At 45.6% G+C, this 19,881-nt stretch overlaps 1 protein-coding gene across 3 annotated transcripts in view; it reads right to left on the bottom strand.

Annotated features, from left to right (window-relative positions):
• JAK1 (Janus kinase 1) overlaps positions 1–19,881 on the bottom strand; it is a 143,949-nt gene that overhangs the window by 41,922 nt on the left and 82,146 nt on the right. For all 3 annotated transcript variants that reach the window (XM_051999500.1, XM_051999502.1, XM_051999501.1), the window contains exons 2-5: positions 17,176–17,261; positions 15,439–15,637; positions 8,438–8,561; positions 2,232–2,385 (exon numbers count right to left, since the gene is read on the bottom strand). In XM_051999500.1, the coding sequence (XP_051855460.1) occupies positions 2,232–2,385; positions 8,438–8,561; positions 15,439–15,637; positions 17,176–17,181 (483 nt within the window). In that variant the 5' untranslated portion in view covers positions 17,182–17,261. The remainder of the gene's footprint in view (positions 1–2,231; positions 2,386–8,437; positions 8,562–15,438; positions 15,638–17,175; positions 17,262–19,881) is intronic.

The following is a 19,881-nucleotide window of genomic DNA, read 5'->3' as shown; positions in this document are numbered from 1 at the left end:
CTCATGATAGTCCTCCCCTTCTATCCTGGCTTTCACCTGCTCAAATACTGCCCACCTTTCAAGCTCAGATTAAGTGGCCTTTTCTCCAAGGAGAGCAGGGAAAAGAGTGCGAAGATCTGACTCTGAATCCCAGAAGTTCTGCCACTTCCTAGGTGTGGGACTCTGGGAGCCTCACTTATCCCACCTATAAAATTATGGCATTAAACGCTAGTTCCGTGGGGTAGTGATGACTCAATGGATAGAGTCCTAAGCCTGGAGTCAGCAAGACCTGAATTCAAAACTGGCCTTAAACTCTGGGTCACTTTCCTTAATTGAGGACGTGGGATAACAGCATCAATCTCAGGGCATTTTAGGGGTTGGGAGGAGAAAGGGAATGACCAAGAAAGGCTTCCCCCAGAGGCCTCTTGGAGCTGAGCCTTGAGAGAAAGGGATCCCAAGAGTCAGAGCCCACGAGATACTTCCAAGATGCTCGCTGACATATTAAGCGACTGCTTCCTCAGACCTCCCACGGACCCTCATCCAGTCCCCTGCACATAGCAGATGCTGAACAAAAGTTGGCTGAATTATTTGGCTGAATTCGGTCCCACAGATTTTCTCTTGCTTGAAAAGGAGACAGAGGAGGAGGAACACCTGGGAGTTGACACTTCCCTCAAAGGGAGGCACATGGGGAGCTTTCTCACGCTATGATAATCATGTAGCTTAAAAAAAAAAAAAAAACTAAAGTAACTTCTTGTTTTTCTTTGGTACAAAAAAAATAAAAGTCACCCACCATTTCCTCCAGCAGTTGGTGGGATAACCAGTGAGAATGGCAACTGGGATTTATAAAAAGCAAAACAAAACCTATTTCTGCCACTTGGGTTTGGATCTCCAGTGCTTAGCGTAGTGGCTGACACACAGTAAGTGCTTAATAAATGCTGCTGTCCAACATAGCATTTTCACTTTTTCTGTTGTTGTTTGCTTGCATTTTGTTTTCTTTCCCAGTTTTTTTTTTCTTTCTTCTTGATCTGATTTTTCTCGTGCAGCAAGATATAAATACGTATACATATATTGGATTTAACACATATTTAACATGTCTTGGACTTTCTGCCATCTAGGGGAGGGGGTTGGGAGGAAGGAGGGGAAAAAGTTGGAAGAGAATGTTTCCCAAGGGTCAAGGTTGAAAAATTATCTGTGCATATATTTTGTCAGTAAAAAGCTTTAATAATTTTTTTTTAAATCAACTAAATACTTGCTGCCTATCTGCCTACTTCTTGAACCATCAGGTTGTTAATTTGGCACCTGCTATTTGAAATATGGTATATTCTTCTGTGTCTTTTTTTTTAAACTAGAAAGCAGTGTGGTTCAGTGGTAAGAGCACTGGCTCAGTAGCAGGAGTTCTTAAAGTTCTAAGCCTTGGATCCTAAAGGCAGTATCTGGTGAAGCTGAAGGATCCCTTCTCAGAATCAGTTTTTTAAAAGATATCGGATAAAATCCATGGAATTATGAAAGAACCACTTGTGTTCAAATATAGTTACTTGCATATTTATAGTCAATATATTAAAAATACATATATTTTAAAATGTTCAAATACAATTTTAAAAACACTACCCCAAGTTCCCAGAGTCCAGTTTAAGGGTGCCTTGGTCCATACTCAGAAGTTCTGTGTTCAGTTCTCACCTCTCCTGCTCTACCATCCATGTAATACCGAGCAAATCATTAAGTTGAGCTCACTTTTAAAATATAAGGACTGGTGTAGATCAGTCCTGAGATCCCTTTCAGCACTAGACTTGGGACCTATGACATGGAACTCGTGCCTGTGGCTAGCTTCCTCCTCTCAGGCCCTTTTAGGTTTGTCAGGAGCAGCTGGACCAGATGCGCTCCAAGGTCCCTGGTTCCCCTGATATGGGGGAGCACGGTGCTGCTCTCTCTATTGGCAGAAATGTGCAGAAGAAACTAGAACTGTTCACTCTTATCAAAGATCTTCTAAAATTCTCAACCTAGCCAACACCAAATGAAACAAGTATTTCCATATGCTCAGTCGGACCGGAAAAGAAGAGTCTCCACCCTGGACAACTTGCTGTTAGAAATCTTGCTTCAGAGATACAGGCAGGTCCAGGCAATTCCCAGAATTCCTAGAAATGACCTGCCTCTCTCCTCTTCTCACTCACTCCTCATCCCTGCTCCTTCCCTCCCTCCCACACACACACTTAACCCCTCCCCTTCCCAAAGCCTTCTGAGACTCAGGTCTCTACCTGAGCAAATAGATACTCCAGTGAGTTGGCGTCCAGGAGGGGGGTAGCATCCAGGACCCGTCTCCTTTCGTAACCATTTTTCTGCTTCTTTGGGGAGTGTCTCCACACCGACTGCTCGTTCTCATTGGTCCCATGCCAGTTGGTGAAATAGAACCTGGAAAGAAAAAAAAATCAACCAAAATCATCCTCGTGGCCGTGCTGGAGGTATCCAAGAGCCAGGAGCCAGACTGCCTGAAAGGAAAAAAGGACTTAAAGAGAGACCAAATGAGCTGTTTTCACACCATTTCACTCATTTCAATCATGTCCAACTCTGCCTGACCCCATTTAGAATTTTCTTGCAGAAATACTGGAATGGTCTCCCATTTCCTTCTCCAGATTATTTCACAGATGAGGAAATTGAGGCAAAAAGGCTTAAATAACTCATCCAGGGTCAAATAGCTACTGGCTAGGGCCTGATTTAAACTCAGGTCTTCCTGATTCCAGGCCTGGCTCTCTCCACTGCTAAACAATGACCGTGACATTTTTCGTGGCCTCCTCTCAGTTTTCCTTTATGGACAGTTGACCATTTATCTTATTTTTTAAATAATTTTTTATTGACAGAACCCATGCCAGGGTAATTTTTTACAACATTATCCCTTGCAGTCACTTCTGTTCCAATTTTCCCCCTCCCTCCCTCCACCCCCTCCCCCAGATGGCAAGCGGTCCTATACATGTTAAATATGTCACAGTATATCCTAGATACAATATATGTTTGCAGAACCGAACAGTTCTCTTGTTGCACAGGGAGAATTGGATTCAGAAGGTAGAAATAACCTGGGAAGAAAAACAAAAATGCCAGCAGTTTACATTCATTCCCAGTGTTCTTTCTTTGGGTGTAGCTGCTTCTGTCCATCCTTGATCAATTGAGACTGAATTAGCTCTCTTTAGCGAAGAGATCCACTTCCATCAGAACACATCCTCAAACAGTATCGTTATTGAGGTATATAATGATCTCCTGGTTCTGCTCATTTCACTTAACATCAGTTCATGTAAGTCTTGCCAGTTCTCTCTGTATTCATTCTGCTTGACCATTTATCTTAATCAGAGGCATTTATTTTGCTCCAATTTATAATCATGGGAACCCTTTAGCCGATCTCCTATAGCCAGTGTGCTTAGTTAGCCCAAAGGGCTCTTCAGCGAGGGTGTCAGACTCCCCCAGACACAAGGGCCACTAATCCATCCCTGGGTATGGCTGCCCAGTATTTTTAAAACATAACCACATGTATGGATTTATTGCATTTGTACTTATTTGCTAAGCATTTCCCAGTAATGTTTCAATTTGTTTTGGGCAGCATTCAGGTGCACTGGGACCTCTGTGTGGAAGACACACAGAGACCGCACTTCAAATCCCACTTCTGATTCTAGCAGGGTGACCATAAGCAAGTTACTTCTGAGCCTCAGTTTCTCTGAGCTTCCAAAGGAATAGAGCCAGATGGCTTCTCAGGTCCCTTCCAGCTCTAAATCTATCTCTGTGATGACCCTTGGGGCTTATAATCACCCTGTGAAGCAAGAACTCCAGTTAATTTTTTCCCATTTTCCAGATGGGGAACTGAAGTACAGAGATGTGAACTGACAGGCAATAAAATACCTAATGTGCAATTCAGACTTACATTTTCCTGATCCTAGCCCTCTGTCCACTACTCTGTCAGCTCTCCCAGCTAAGCCACTGAAATTCTGTTTAACATGGGTCTTCCATTCCAATGGTCTTGTGATGGAGAGAGCCATCTGCCCCCAGAGGGAGATCTATGGGGACTGAGTGTGGATCACAACAGAGCATTTTCACTCATTTGGTTATTGTTTGCTTGCTTTTTGTTTCCTTTTTCCCCTTTTTGATCTGATTTTTCTTATGTAGCAAGATCAAGGTGGAAATACGTTTAGAAGAATTGTACATGTTTATCCCATGTTGGATGGCTTGCCATCTAGGGCACGGATGGAAGGAAAGGAGGGAGAAAAATTGGGAACACAAGGTTTTGCAAGGGGGAATCTTGAAAACTCTCCTGGCATGTGTTTTGAAAATAAAAAGCTTTTATTTTTAAAAAATGGACTTTGCGTCAGTCTTTCTATGAACACTAATCCGGCCGGCTACTGTGACTTAACCTGCCGACCAGAATCCAATTCAGCTGAAGAATCAGCAGAATTGCTGAGTTCTTTGTGGATCCCTGAATCCCTTTCTTACAAATATTGGAAAAGCCAATCTGCAGGAGTTGCCTCCTGTTTATATAGAAGGGAGATTATATACAGCAATCAGTCAGCTCAGTAACACAGGAATACCTTTCCATGTGTGTTCTCATGTTCGTTCAGGTGGGAACTAAATATATATATATATATAATACACACACACACATACACACACACACACACACACACACACACACACACACACACACACACACATATATATATATACATGTATATCCATGGCCTCCAAATCCCAGAGAAAATCTCCCTGCTTCAGGTAATGCTTCCTAAGGCGATGGCTAGAATCACCTTCCAGAACTTCGTAAAGCACGCACCCCACAGCTTTTGAAACTGGCTCAGGATTTTCCTGTAGCACCCAACCCCCAACACAGATACACGTGAGCGAGCCCACGTCCACATGAGAAATGCCCGCCTACCAGCATCCCCCAGCCCTGGCAGAAAACATAGAAGGGATTCCAAATCCATGGGGTTTTCCCTCACACAATAGCTTGTGTGAGAAGGGAGCCGACAATGAGGATTTCGGGAGCCTGGCTGGGTCAGGGGACAGAGAACGGAGCTTTCATCGAGACTGGCTGGAACATGCTGTTTTCTTTCAGGAACAGCGGGAGGCTCGGAGCAAGACCAGCTCAGTGGGGAGCGGGGACAAGGGAAAATGAGAAAAAAAGGATGCGATGCAGACAAAACCTCCGCAGGCATCTCTGGCTGAAAAGGAGCTTCTCGATTCCTGTAAGAATCAGAGCCCTACAGATTTAGAGACTGAAAGGAGCTATGGACACAAGCCATCATGTCTCAGGTGAGAGACAGCCCCGGAGAGCTCGAGTTAGTTGCCCAAGAATACATGAGAAGTAAACGATCCAAAAAGCCAGAATCTGAACTCAGCTTCTATGCATCACTTTACATAAAAGTGATTGGGTCGTCTGACTCAAGCTCCCGGAGTAGACACTTTGTCAGTGTGGGCAGACACAGCGACATATTGTGAGCTCCTTCAATCAACTGACAAGAATTTATTAACCACCTATCATATGCCAGGCATTGGCCACTATCTGAATTTATAAAGGCAACAGGAGCTGCCCTTGAGGAGTTTACATGCTCTGGAGGCTGCCGATGTAACTTTGTGAGAGCTTGTATATCCGTAATTAATCCACTCAAGTCAAGGGAACCTTGGGAGGGAAGGCTCCAGCCACTAGTGCAGGAGGGCAAGAAAGGGCCTCCTGCAGAAAGGAGTCAGCTGAGTTCTGAAGGAAGCCAGGCTGCCCAGGAAGGGGAGAAGAGGAGGGAAAGCATTCCAGGTTTGGGGGACCACCGGGCAGATAGTGGAGCTGTAGCCAGTCAGCACACCCTAGACTGTGCAGCACGGTGGTGAGCAAACAACAGGACTCAATGAATGGCAGAAGAAAGAAGAAGGAAATAGAAGTGAAGACAGAAAGGAGGGTATGAGGAAAAGAAAGAGAAAGAGAAGGAGGGGAAAGAGAGAGGGAGGGAAGAGTAGAAAGAAGGAAAGAAGAAAGGAGGGGAGAAAGGAGAAGAATGAAGTGGAGGCAGGAAGAAAAAAGGAGAGAGGGAGAAGGGAAGGGGAAAGAGAAGAAAGGGAAGGAAGAAGGGAGGAGCAGAAAGAAGGAAAGAAGAAAAGAGGAAAGAAGGAAAAAAACAAAGTAAAGGCAGGAAGAGAAGGAAGCAAAATGGAAGAGGAAAAGAGGGAAGAAAAAAGAAAGGGAAAGAGGAAGGGAGGAACATAAAGGAAGAAGGAAAAGAGAGGAAGGAGAAAGAAAGGAAGGAAGAAGGGAAGAATAGAAAGAAGAAAAAAGGGAAGAAGAAGAAAAACAATATGGTGGCAAAATGGAAGGGAAAAGAAAGTGGAAGAGGGGAACAGAAAAGGAAAGAAGAAAGGGAAGGAGGAAGAGAAGGAGCAGAGAAAAGAAAGAAATAAGGAGAAAAAGAAGAAAAAGAATGAAATGGAGATAGGAAGTAAGAAAGAGGGAGGGAGAACAGAAGGGAAAAGGGGGGAAGAAAAAAGAAAGGGAAGGAGGAAGGGAGGAATAGAAATAAAAAAAGAAAAAAGGGAGAAAGGAGACGAAGGAAATGGAGGCAGGAAGAGAGGAGGGAGGCAAAAGGGAAGGGGAAAAGGGAAGAAAAAAGAAAGGGAAGGAGCAGAAAGAAGGGAAAGAAGAAGAGGAAAAGAACGGAGAAGAAAGAAGCGAAGGCAGGAGGAGAAGAAAGGATGGAAAAGCAGGGAGGAGAGAGAAAGAAGCAAACTCAGGACAGCAGGTGCCCCCCTCGATGCCAGACTTGAGCATTATGGGCTGCTCCGCTGGAGGCCAGTAACAAGCCAACTTAACCAGGAGATGTCAGCAACTGACGGGCAGACTCCTGAAGAGGGGCCGGAGGCAGAAAAGCCTCTGCACCAGCAGCAGGAGCTTGGGTAGGTGGCTCTCTTCAGGTGCTTAGGGAAGCAAATAAGCATGAGGCCGCCCAGCGCAGTGCATTGTGGGAGAAGCAAGCAGCATTTACATCGGCCAGCCCACCCTCAGTCTGCCCACTTCCACCCACCTCCCCCTACAGACACACATGCCCCCGCCCACATCCGCCCTCACGGCCACCCCAGCGCCTGCATTTCCTCTTATTAGTGATCCCTGATAAAAGCCAAATGTGGCAAAAGCCTCAGACACCGAGCAGTCTGGCCAGGCAAGTCTCTCTCTCTAAAGTATCTCTGGACGGCTGGGTGGGGCAGTGGATAGAACGCTGCTCAGAAGAACCAGAGTTCAAATCCAGCCTCAGCCACTTACTAGTTTTTAACCCCAAATGTGTCACCAAAAAAAAAAAAAAATCCCTCTGGGACCCTGGGCAGAGCAGCTCTGCTCCTAAGACCACGGCTCCCTCCTCTGCAAAAGGGAACAGTTAGGCTGGATGGTCGTTGAGGTCCCTTGCAGCTCGAGATGTAGGAGCCCAGGACCACAAGCCTAGAAATGACAAACTGCTAACCTGGCTTAGTGGAGGGTATTTCTCATACCTAGAGACCCCCCACCAATAAAATCTGAGGCCTGGATCAAAATTAAAATAAAAAAAAAAATGCTCCAGCCCCCGTGATGGATGTGGGGCTGCAAAGGCAAAAATAAAATACTTCCCGCACCCCTGGGGGAGGAAGACAAAAGGTCCCCAGAGCAGAAGGTCCTAGTTGGTTGGACCCACCCTTGCAGTGCCAGCCACAAGGGCAGTGGCAAAGAGTCTGTGGATTCTTAAAGCTCTTCTTTAGGGCTGAATTTGGGCAGAGGGTCTGGGTTTGAATCCTGGCTGCCACTGACTTGGGGATTTGACATTAAATCATTTCCAGTGAAAATTGAACTCGAGCATCTCTCCTCCATGGAGATTCTCCTTCATTTTGCACAAGGGGAAAGGCGGCTGTCCAGGACTTAGAGCCATTCTGAAACACACCGCCCGATGGCTTACTCCCCGCTGCCCCGCGGCAAACAAACAAGTGTTTTAGCCTAAAAACCCACCCCCAGAGAGCCCCATGTCGTCTTTGCCACCAAATCTAAACTCCTCTGGGACTAAAAGCCCAGCAAGCCGGCTCCTGCCTTCCCTTCCACAGGCCCGCGTCACTCCCTTTCATCACTTGGTCTCCGGACCCCACCGGACCAATCTATTCCCCCCATGCCACACTGCATCTCCTGCTTTGCCCAGGCTGCTCCAAGTGCCTGAAGTGTCCCCTCCTTCCTCTGAGGCTCGGGGCCAGCCCTGCCTCTGCCCGGGAGGCCTCCAGAAGCCATCGCCCACCCGCGCCAGACTGGCTTCTGTTTGCCTCTCTCTCGGTGGCTGCTTCCCCATCTGGATCACAGGCTCTCCGGGGGCGGGCACCTCCGTTTTTTACTCTCTAGCGCTCAGTAGGCACTTTATCGAGGGGCCCCCGCCCGATGGCCTGACCCGTCCAGCGCCCACCCCGGCCGGAGGCCGTCGGAGCCGCATCCGCTTACCTCATGCGATAGTGCAGCCGCAGCGAGGTTTTCTCCTCGATCTTGATGCAGTGATTTGGGGCGTACCAGAGCTTGGCCTTCTCGTCGTACAGGGCGAACAGGTTGTGGCACAGAGGGGAGATGGCTGGGGAGAAGGGCAGGGGTCCGTCAGAGAGGCAGACGCGGCTCCGCCCCCACCTCCCATTTCCCCAGTCTGGGGATACCACCCGCGGTCTCTTCCCTCAGTGGAAAGTTCCTTGAGGACAAGGACAGTCTTTGGCCCCTTTTTGTATTTCCCACGTTTGGTGCAAGGCCTGACTGACAGCGCCCGTGCCCTGGGGCAGCTAGGGGAGTCCTCAGGAGGACTCATCGTCGTGAGTCTCAGGCATTTATTAGTCGTGTGACCCTCACAAGTCACTTAACCCTGTTTGCCTCAGTTTCCTCATCTGTAAAATGAGCTAGAGAAGGAAATGGCAAAGCAGCCCAGTGTCTCTGCCAAGAAAACCCAAATGGGGTCAGGAAGAGTCAGGCAGGACTGAAAATGACTGAACAAAGGACACATAATAGGTGCTTAATAAATGTTTCCTGATCGATCTGAAAAAGAAAGATGCTCTCTGAGGTCCCTCTTAATTTTAAATCCTATGATCATCTATTAATCAGGAGACCTGGGTTCAAAACCCTTCTCCATCACTAACTATACGATTTCTAGCAAGTTACTCAATCCCTCGGAAGATCCATTTCCTCCTCTCTAAAGTGGGACCAACAAAACTCGCTCTTCCTACCCAAGTCCTGTCTTGAGGAAATGCCACAGAAACCTCCAAACACAAACAGCACCAAGTTCTTCTGCCCCAACTTCTCAGCCCCGGGGCTTGGCGGAGGAGGAGAAGGGAGGAAGGGGTTCCTGTCCCACTCATTCACTCACATCCTAACCGGGCCATCTTTCGAATCTAGTGGGAGAGTCGACTTAAAGCTTAAGGGGGGGGGGGGAAGGAATGGCTCCAGGAGGGCGTAGGATGATTCTTCTGGAGGACGATGAAGGGCAACAATAACTAGTCCTAACTACTCCGCCCTAATTTTGTTTTTCTTGTCTTTTTTTCTTTGGATGAAGACCAGACCAAGAATAGTTTGCATGGACTGGAAACCCAGAGGAAGCGCAGAGATGAATAAGTAGCTCGGAGCTCTTCTCCACCTCTGCAAGTCTCCAGCCAGGCCCAAAACGTTTAAAAGCGGGCAGGTGGAATTGCTGAGCCACCATGGGTGCTCTGGGGAAGACTCCTGGGGGAAGAGAGAAGCTACGTGCTGGGAGGAGGCAGATGCTGCTCCCGTGCCCCGAAAAGGAGAGGATGGGATCCCCCGAGCACAGAGCAGGGAATTTGATTTTGATTCTTGGACAGATCCTAAGATCCATAAACAAAGAGATGGTTCGGAAGAAGGAAGCATGAGCATTCAAACCTAGTGTGACTTAATCAAAAACAAGTCATTTCCAACTTCCTTTATTGAGTAGCAGATTATAGGAATACCATCAGCTGAATAGTCTTAGATTTCAAGAGCATTAATGCATTATTCAATATCATTAGTCAATAGAGCATTAATATATATATACATATGTGTGTGTGTTTGCATGTTTCTCCCCCATCAGACCATAAGCTCCTTGAGAAAGAGACTGTCTTTTTGTATTTTTGCAGTCTCAGCACTTAGTACAGTATCTGGTACACACTAGGTGCTTAATAAATGTTTTTAAGGTAGAGGAACTCGAGCTAGGTGACAAGGACAATTAATCAGAAACTTGTTGAAAGACTGGTCCCGAACCATAGTCATTAATGGGTCAATATCAACTTGGAAAACAAGCTCTAATCGGGAGCTCCAGGGATCTGCGCTTGGCTCCATGATGTTGGGTGTTTCTTTTAATGACTGGGAATGGCAGACATGGAATGCTGATCAAATTTGCAGAGAGCACAAGGGGGAAGGATAAAGAAAATATGGTTGGAGAGAGTCGGGATCCAAAAACACGGATAACCCTTTATAACAATGGGTCGAATAGAGGAGGAGGGAATTTAATGGAGATAAATGCAAAGTTCTACACTTGGCCTCCAAAAGTGAATTTCACAAATACAGGATGGCAGAGGTATGGATAAACAGTAGATCTTATGGAAAAAGACCTGGGGGCCTTAGTGCTAAGTTTAAGTTAACTTAGTTTTTTTTTTTTCATTTTATTTTATTTTTGCTGAGGCAACTGGAGTTAAGTGACTTGCCCAGGGTTACACAGTCAGGAAGTGTTAAGTGTCTGAGGCCAGATTTGAACTCAGGTCCTCCTTGACTTCAGGGCTGTGCTCTATCCATTGCACCACCTAGCTGCCCCAAGTTAACTTAATTTTACTTAAAAACTCAGATTTTAAGTAAATTTAAGTAAAAAAGCTCAGCTAACAGTATGACATAAAAATCAATAAAAGCTAGTACTCCCGTAGGCTGCACTGGAGAATCCAAAGGTACAAATACAAGACGAGTCCTCAAGCTACTCTGTACTAATCAAAGCCCAGGTGGAATATTTTGTTCAGTATCAAATCCCTCATTTTTGGTACAAAACTCTCCCCCCAATTTTTTTTTTACTGGTTTATTTTAGTACTAAACTAAGTCCCTCATTTTTAAGTGGGAGAAGCAAAAATATTGCACAAAAGAGAATAACCAGGGTGGGCAGAAAACTGAAAAGATGCCCTCAGAAGGTTTGCTAAAGGAGTTGGGGATGTTTCAGCTGAAGGAAAAACTCTGAACACAGTGTTTGACCCCAGAGGGAAGAGTTAGAAGTGACAGGTGCTGGGGGGAAGGAAAAGAGGGGATCTTAAGAGGCTGGACTTAGGCTGAACTTCAGGGAAAGCATCCTCCCTATGAAGGGTGTCCGAGAGCAGAATGTGCTCGGCGGGTGACGGAGCTGTCCTTCCTTGGGTGGGTGATGGAGCTGTCCTTCCTTGGGCATGTGACGGAGCTGTCCTTCCACGAACAGTTTCAAGTAGAAGCTGGAGGACCCAACGTTCAGCAGTTCCTGGCACATAGTAGCTACTTAATAAATTCTAGTGACCAACTGGCCACTTGGTAGTGATGCTCTAAGGTGAGATCTTGGTCGGGAAAGAGATGGGTCTGAGGTCCCTACTCACTCTGAGCCTCTATGATTGTTAAGCTTCTTGGGGGAAGGAAGGATGGTATACTGCCCCTGTGCATTGCCCATACTGAGTACTTGAGACGTGTTTATTCGTTGTGGGACAAATGCTCTGTGTCTCGGTTTCCTCATCTGAAAAAGGGGGCAATAATCGCATCTTGAGCTCAGAATTCTCGGAGGGTCACATGAGACAATGGGCGTGAATCTCTTGGCAAACTTTCACGCTCTCTAGAAACGTGAGAACTCCCTTCTGGAGCAGCTGGGAAACCTTCCCTTCCACCCTTCCAAAGTCTGGCTTCTTACGCCATTGTCCGATGCTACACGCTACCCTCTCATCCGACACACAAAAGTTTCCTGGCAGCGGTGAGGGATACGTGTGTTAGAACAGAAACCGACCCGAGTGACTTTTGACAGCGATTAAAATCTCTTACCATAAATAATAAATAGGCTGCTTAAGTACTTGATGTCTTTATCATAAATGTTTTTTCATTAGTGGCCACCCAAGTACAGGATGTATGTTTAATGAAGCTGGTCCCATAGTTTCCCTCTCCTCTCCCTTCTCCCTTCTCTTTCTCTCCACTTCCAAAATCAAGCACCATTTTCCCTTTAGCAAGAGGGGTGAAAAAATAACTATCAAGACGACTGAAATTACTGCTAAGACAGCATCCCATTCTTCCTGCTACTCACTCCCATCATCCCATTCTTCCTGCTACTCACTCTCATCATCCCATTCTTCCTGCTATTCCCTCCCATCATTTCATCCTGCTACTCACTCCCATCATCTCATTCTTCCTGCTACTCACTCTCATCATCCCATTCTTTCTGCTATTCCCTCCCATCATCCCATTCTTCCTGCTACTCACTCTCATCATCCCATTCTTTCTGCTATTCCCTCCCATCATCCCATTCTTCCTGCTATTCCCTCCCATCATCCCATTCTTCCTGCTACTCACTCTCATCATCCCATTCTTTCTGCTATTCCCTCCCATCATCCCATTCTTCCTGCTACTCACTCTCATCATCCCATTCTTTCTGCTATTCCCTCCCATCATCCCATTCTTCCTGCTACTCACTCCCACCATCCCATTCTTCCTGCTACTCACTCCCATCATTTCATTCTTCCTGCTACTCACTCCCATCATCTCATTCTTCCTGCCATTCCCTCCCATCATCCCATTTCTTCCTGTCATTCACTCTCTAATGAAGAATGAATATTAGACATAGAGAATGAATTTGAGACATAGAGAGGGGAAATGAAGGGTTAGAATAAATCAATTATTAATAGTTGACTGATTTGAACTAATGACAGTCTCTGACTTACCAACAGCTTCCTAAGAATCGAATCAGGGCACATCCCTAATTTAAATAACTGAGGGTTGCTCATCCTAAGAGTCTGGGATTTGGAGGCAAGAGTGCTTGTGTTTGATTCCCTGCTCTTACACTTTAGTTGTTTGACTCCTGGATATTCCAATTCATCTCCCTTGGCCTTAACTTTCTCTCTATAAAATGGGCATGATACTATCCACAGCATTTATTCCACAAGACTGTTATGAGGATCATAAGATTAGAGTGGATATTCTTAACCTGTTTTGAAAATAGTTTACAAATTGGATTTTAATATAATTCACTTCCTTTGCAATCCTACACATTTTATTTTGTGCGTTTAAGACTACGATTCTGCGGAAGGTCCATAAATTTCCATCAGACTGCCTACTCAAGGGGACCATCCCTCAAACAACATGGAAAACCCCTGCACGGGATCAGAGGAGAGACCCCAGGAGGTCATTTTGACCCAGGTCTTTCTACCTGCTCTTTCCAGCTGCCTCGTGTGTCACAAACAACAGAGGAAGGGTTAAACCAGCCGAGAAGAAAGACCAAGTTAATGAGATGGAAGAGAGGAACGGAAATTCCGGTAATATGGAGGAAATAATAATAACTAATATCTCTCTAACAATTTAAAGTGGGCAAAGTGCTTTAGAGGCACTCACATATCTTTTCAAAAAATTAAAGAAGCAATAAATGAAATGGATGCTCTTCATGAAATTTAAAATGTCTTTTTAAAATGCAATCCATCTTTCTAATGGGATCGTTAGCGGAGCTCTGAAGGGGCCGGTGATTCTGAAAAGCAATTTGGAAGAGTGCCTCGCAAGGTTACTAAGCTGTGTGTAACCTGTGACACAGGAATACTGCTCCTAGGCTCATGCCCCAAAGAGATCGAAGAAAGAGGGAAAGGACTCATACACAGGAAACACCTACAGCTGCTCCTTCGATGATAGTGAAGATTTGGAAACTGAGGAAATGCCGAGCAAAGGGGGAATGGTTGGATAGCCAAGTGATATGGAACACTATGTGCCCCAAGAAATGATGAAGGGATCTGGCTTAAGAGAGAGTGGGAAAATCTGCTGGAGAGAGTGGGGAAATCTGCTGGAGAGAGTGGGGAAATCTGCTGGAGAGAGTGGGAAAATCTGCTGGACAGAGTGGGGAAATCTGATGGATAGAGTGGGGAAATCTGATGGAGAGAGGGGGGAAATCTGATGGATAGAGTGGGGAAATCTGATGGATAGAGTGGGGAAATCTGATGGACAGAGTGGGGAAATCTGCTGGAGAGAGTGGGAAAAATCTGCTGGAGAGAGTGAGGAAAATCTGCTGGACAGAGTGGGGAAATCTGATGGATAGAGTGGGGAAATCTGATGGACAGAGTGGGGAAATCTGATGGACAGAGTGGGGAAATCTGCTGGACAGAGTGGGGAAATCTGCTGGAGAGAGGGGGGAAATCTGCTGGAGAGAGTGGGAAAAATCTGCTGGAGAGAGGGGGGAAATCTGCTGGAGAGAATGGGGAAATCTGCTGGAGAGAGGGGGGAAATCTGCTGGAGAGAGTGGGAAAAATCTGCTGGAGAGAGTGGGGAAATCTGATGAACTAAGGCAGACAGAAGTCAGCCGAACCAGGACCTAAGTACACAGTGACAACAATATTGTAAAGATTAACAGCTCCCAAAGATTCAGGAACTCTCGGCAACAACATGATGGACCCCAGTTCTGAAGGATTCACAGTGAAACAGGCCTTTGGTTCCTTCCAGGAAAGTCATGGCCTCAGAGGGCAGAGGGAACCTTTTTTCCCTTTGTTTTTAATACGGCCAGTTTGGAAATTTGTTTTGTCTGATGGCACATGTAAGGGGAGGTTTGTTTTCCTTTCTGTATCTTTCTTTTCTTTTTCTTGTTTTTCAGGAAGATGGGTTTAGATTTTCACTGATTGCAAATAATTATGATTTTAAAAGATCTTTATTGTGCCCATGAGATAGATATGAGGTGTTGTTCATTACCGTAACATTACTCCTATTTTACAGACAGAGAAACTGAGGCATCCTATAGCACAACACACAGTATCCTTCTTAACCACTAGACAGACAGGAGAGGCTCGTTTAATGAATGAGTGATATTCTTTGCGACTATCGCCAATGAACTTTGCCAATTAAGGGCCCTGTGGATGGTACCCTGTGTCTGTCACACGTGGAGCAGGCCCTCATCACCTCATCCCTGCCGGGCCCGCCTCCTGCTCCTCTGGAGGCTCCCCTCCAGGGAGTTCCAGCCCCCTCCCACTCGGCTGTCCCGGTGATCTTCCCAAAGTGCTTTCTGACCACGCCATCCCCATTCCACCGGTTCCTAATCACCTCCAAGATCAACAGAAAATCCTCCAGCTTTTGAGGCCCTTTCCTGCTTTTTCGGCCTGCTCCCTCACTTCCAGGTACGCTAAGGCAAATAGACATTAAGTGACTTGTAGGTGTCTGAAGCTGGACTTGAACTCGGGTCTCTGGGACCCTGCACTGCCGGCTGCAGTTGGGCGTGGGCAGGGGCGGAGGGCGCAGTTACTCACAGCACTCCTGGGCGGCCTTGATGCACAGATCTTCCACCGTGTACTCGCCGCTGAGCAAGTGGAGGGGCTTCCTGTCGGGCAGGTAGAAGGCCACCTCCACGCCGGGCTCCAGCACATCCAGGTTCACCTCGTTCTTCTTGTAGCTCCTCATTTTTGCACAGAACGCCATCGCATTGCAGTCCTCCTTGAAATTTAGATACTGTTTGGGAAGAGAAGTGGACGTTACCTGGAGTTCGAACGCCCCCCCATGGCTTCAGAAGGAGCGGGGCGGGGGCCGCTCCCTGCCCCCCAAATAAGAGCGAATAGAGCTGAACTCCAACCAGTTCCACGTGGAAAACATTTGTTAGATATCCATGAGAGACTGGGCCCCATGGGCCCTAAATCCTGCATCCTGGGACCCCAGGACCCTTCCCTCTCTTCCCCTCCTCAGTAACTCCCAGGACCGAAGCAGGCGGGGCTCGCCCACGCCGGTTTATCCCCACGGAGACCAGGGGAAATCCACAGGACAGATTGCTCGGAAGCCCCGGACCCACCTCCCTCTGGCTTTCTCCTTGAGGTCCTTTTCTGCTTCCAGAAGAGTCCCCAAGGAGCCTGGGGGAGCCCAAGCCAAGGTGCAGAGTTCATGGGGCTTCCCTCCATTTTTGCTGAGACTGATGGGAAAATCTCAGTAAATCTTTCTAAGGTAAGTGGCCCCCGGAGCAACTTGCCTCCTCCAAATAAATAATTAAACAAGAAAAGGGACTTAAGCCAGGACTTTCCTGAGCTTCCCACCAGGAGTGAGGGCTTTCCTCCTCTGGAAATGACTTGCTAGGAGTCCCACTGTGGGAGCTCCCTGAGGGCAGGACTTTTTGTCCTTGAATGTCCAGCTCCTGCTCAGTGTGAGGGACGTCATAATGACAGTTCATATTCAATAACTTTTAGAGCTTTGCAAAGCACCTCAGAGGCTTTATTCCCCTTTGCTCCTCTCCAGACCTTCTGAGAGAAGTGTGTTATCATCCGCCATTTTTTTCTCTGATTTATCTGGCCGGACCTGGGACTTCATCCACGGTGGCGTGTTCTGGGGCCCATTCCCTCACTAATATGATACGATGTGCCAACTATGTACTTTCTAATCTCAGAAAGCTTCAATGACTTGTCTAAGGTCACCCAACTAATATCATTCAAAGGCAGGATGTGAACCCAGGACACTTGAAGAACTACAGCTTCCCAGTTTTACAGATGAAGAAACTGAGTCTTGGAGAAACAAAATGACTGTGGCTCATGTGTGTTAGAAGTGGGGCTTGAGTCCAGGTGTCCCCAACGCCAAGAGCAGCTCCATCTACTGTCCTACTCAAATTCGCCATTTTACAGATGAAGAAACTAAGGAGAGGTTAAGTGATTTATTCAGGTTCACACAACTAGTAAGCATAAACATAGGATCAGAACTCAGGACCTAATGGTTTCTTCACTCCATGACATGCTAATGAACTCTGGGCTGCTCCCTCTGCTCATTTTTTTTTTCTTTTACACAGAAAACAAAATAGAGCAGCCTCACATAGTAGCTGAAGAACCAGCTTCAAAGTCATCGCATGTTCAGTGCCAGTTTCCTCATCTGTAAAATGGGGCTAATAATGGCAGCACCCATGATGTGAGGGCCAAATTGCTAACCTCAATGCACTGCATAAATGCTGTTATTATCATCAGCATTATCGTCACTCTTATCACTTGATCTATCTCGAGATAAGCAGAGGAGCTTACCTGCATTTATTCGGCTGTCTGCTGCCTCCTCCTCAGACAGCTGAAACCGCACTCCTCACCTCGTCCCAAGCAATCCAAAAGCTGATCTGAGCAGGGAGAGAAGAAAGAAACGAGCCCAAGGTTAGTTCTCATCCAGACAAGGACACGAGACTTCTGGATCCTAACAAGAAAAAGTCATCCACAAAAGACCATTTGGGCAGCAAGGAAACAATTCTTTGATGAGGCTGGTACGGCCTTTGAGGGACACGAGGTAGAGATCTCGTAGCCATCGTCGTTTGTTTCATCTCCAAAATGGAACGGGGCTTTTGCGTCCTGGAGGCAAGCTCCCCGAGCAGCCACGTAGGTGAGGGATCCCCCACCATGTGGTCAGTAGCATTTCTCTGGATGGCCTGTAAAATGGCGCCCCTCCCCCAAAAACTTCTCCCCACTTCCTTGGGGATTCTGGCCCTGCCTCCAGATCACAGTCAACAATTAAGTAAAATACTTTTATTAGCATCGTACCAATCATAAGACCTGCGTGAAGTGCCTACTTTATATCAGGTATTGGATAGGCAAAAAGCAGCAAAAAACCTGCCCTCGAGGAGCTTACAATCTAATGGAAGGAAGAAAAGAGAAGGGAAGAATGGGATGTGGATCTACTTCAAGTCCAGATTGACCTTGGAGGATGTCGTGGTTCTGACGTAAAGAAACTGAGTCACCTGTAATTCAATGGGATTCCAGACTGTGGACATTCATAAAAAATGGGACAATGGCATAGACCCTGCCCCCCAAAAGCCTACAGTCTGACAGTAGAAGAGCAGGTAGATGGACTCAGCCCACAGAGAATGTTCAGACCAGACCGTGTGAGAAATAATGGGAGCATTATTTGCATTAGCAAAAAAACAAATCCTAGAAACAAAGTGGGCGCCCGTTGACAAGGGGAGAATAATCACACTGCAAACAGGAATAAATACGGCATGACTAATACAGAGAAGCTACAGTCTGGTGAAACTGATGTGAAGTCAAGCAGAACCAAGACAACAAGACGTGATGATTACAATATTCAAACAGGCAGGAGAAGGGACTAAGTACTCATTAAGCGCCAGGTATTGTGCCAAGCACTTCACAAATATCTCACTTGATCCTCACAAGGAGGTAGATGCTATTATTATTCCCATTTTATAGTTGAGGAAACTGAGGCAGGTGCTATTATTATTCCCACTTTATAGTTGAGGAAACTGAGGCAAACACAAGTTAAATGACTTGTCCAGAGTCACATAGAGTATAAACTTACTCCAGATCTAGCACTTTATCCACTGAAAGAGCTCCATGGGCTTCAGTTGTGAGAATTTTCTCTGTGGAGGCCATTTATAACTGTTTGTGATAGTGGATAAGTCATGCACTTGGAATCAAGACGACCTGGATTCAAATCCTCCCTTGGGCACTGAGCTGGGGTACCATGGTCAGGTCACTTTAATCATCTACAAATGAAAGGGTTGGACTCCAGCCTTTGTGCTGCTTTCTAGCTCTAGGTCTATGATCTAGAAAGATAACCAGAAAAGCTCACTCACTCGCATCTAATAAGCGTTGGAGACTTAAATCCAGCACTTTAGCTGCTCAGTGTGAATACAAAAAAATACAAATGGAAACAACATCAAAATCCAGCAGAAAACTAATTAGCAAGACCAGCTTCAGCAAACCTGCAGGATATAAAATAAATCCACACAAATTGTCAGAATTTCCACATAATACCAAGAATACTCAGTAGGAAGAAATAAAAAGAACTGTTCATTAAAAAAAAAAAACTATAAAATGAATAATAAAATGCATGTCTACCCACTAAGGTAGACCAAGATAAGAGTTATACAAATATAATTATAAAGCACTATTTCTAGAAATAAATTCAGACCTACATAACAGGAAAAATATTAATTGTTCACAAGTAGGATGAGTCAATGCAAGAAAAATGGCAATGCCGTCTCAATTAGTTGACTTATTCAATGTAATTTCAAAGTACCAAAAGATTATTTTACAAAACTAAAAAATAATCATGAAATATATATGGAGACAAAAAAGTCAAGAATCTCTTGAATAATAATGACAAGTAGGAATGAAGGGAGCTTAACAGTATCTATACTAATCTCTGACTATACTAATTTCCTAAACAACTGGGTTGCTATTTACTTATTAGTAGCTGGAAAGTTTTCTTGGCAAAGATACTAGAATGGTTCACCATTTCTTTCTCTGGTTCATTTTTACAGATGAGGAAACTAAGGCAAATGGGGTTAAGTGATTTGCCCAGGGCTACATAGCTAGTATTTGGGGCAGGATTTAAACTCAAGAATATGAGTCTTCTGTAGTGGATGACAAATAGAGACACATTAGCACAATTGATTAGGTACTCCATTTATAGAAGTAGAAACATCTAGTAGTCTAGTACTCAATAAACGCAGATGCTCCAGAATAAGGACTCACTATCTCACAAAAACTTCTAGGAAAATTAGGCAACAGAAATTAGATTTAGATCAAGACTTAATAACTTTCACCAAGATAAACTCCAAATGTATACATGACCTAAATATAAAATGTCACATCATAAACAAAATTAGGAAAATGGGGAAGGGGAGCAATCCCCAATCAGATCTATAGATAGAAGGGAACTTGATAACCAAATAAGAGATACAGATGAGAGATCATTTTGAGTATATAAAACTAAAATTCTTACAC

Source organism: Antechinus flavipes, chromosome 4 (assembly GCF_016432865.1).
Source record: "Antechinus flavipes isolate AdamAnt ecotype Samford, QLD, Australia chromosome 4, AdamAnt_v2, whole genome shotgun sequence".
NCBI lineage: Eukaryota > Metazoa > Chordata > Mammalia > Dasyuromorphia > Dasyuridae > Antechinus > Antechinus flavipes.
This window is presented reverse-complemented; position numbering and strand designations above follow the sequence as displayed.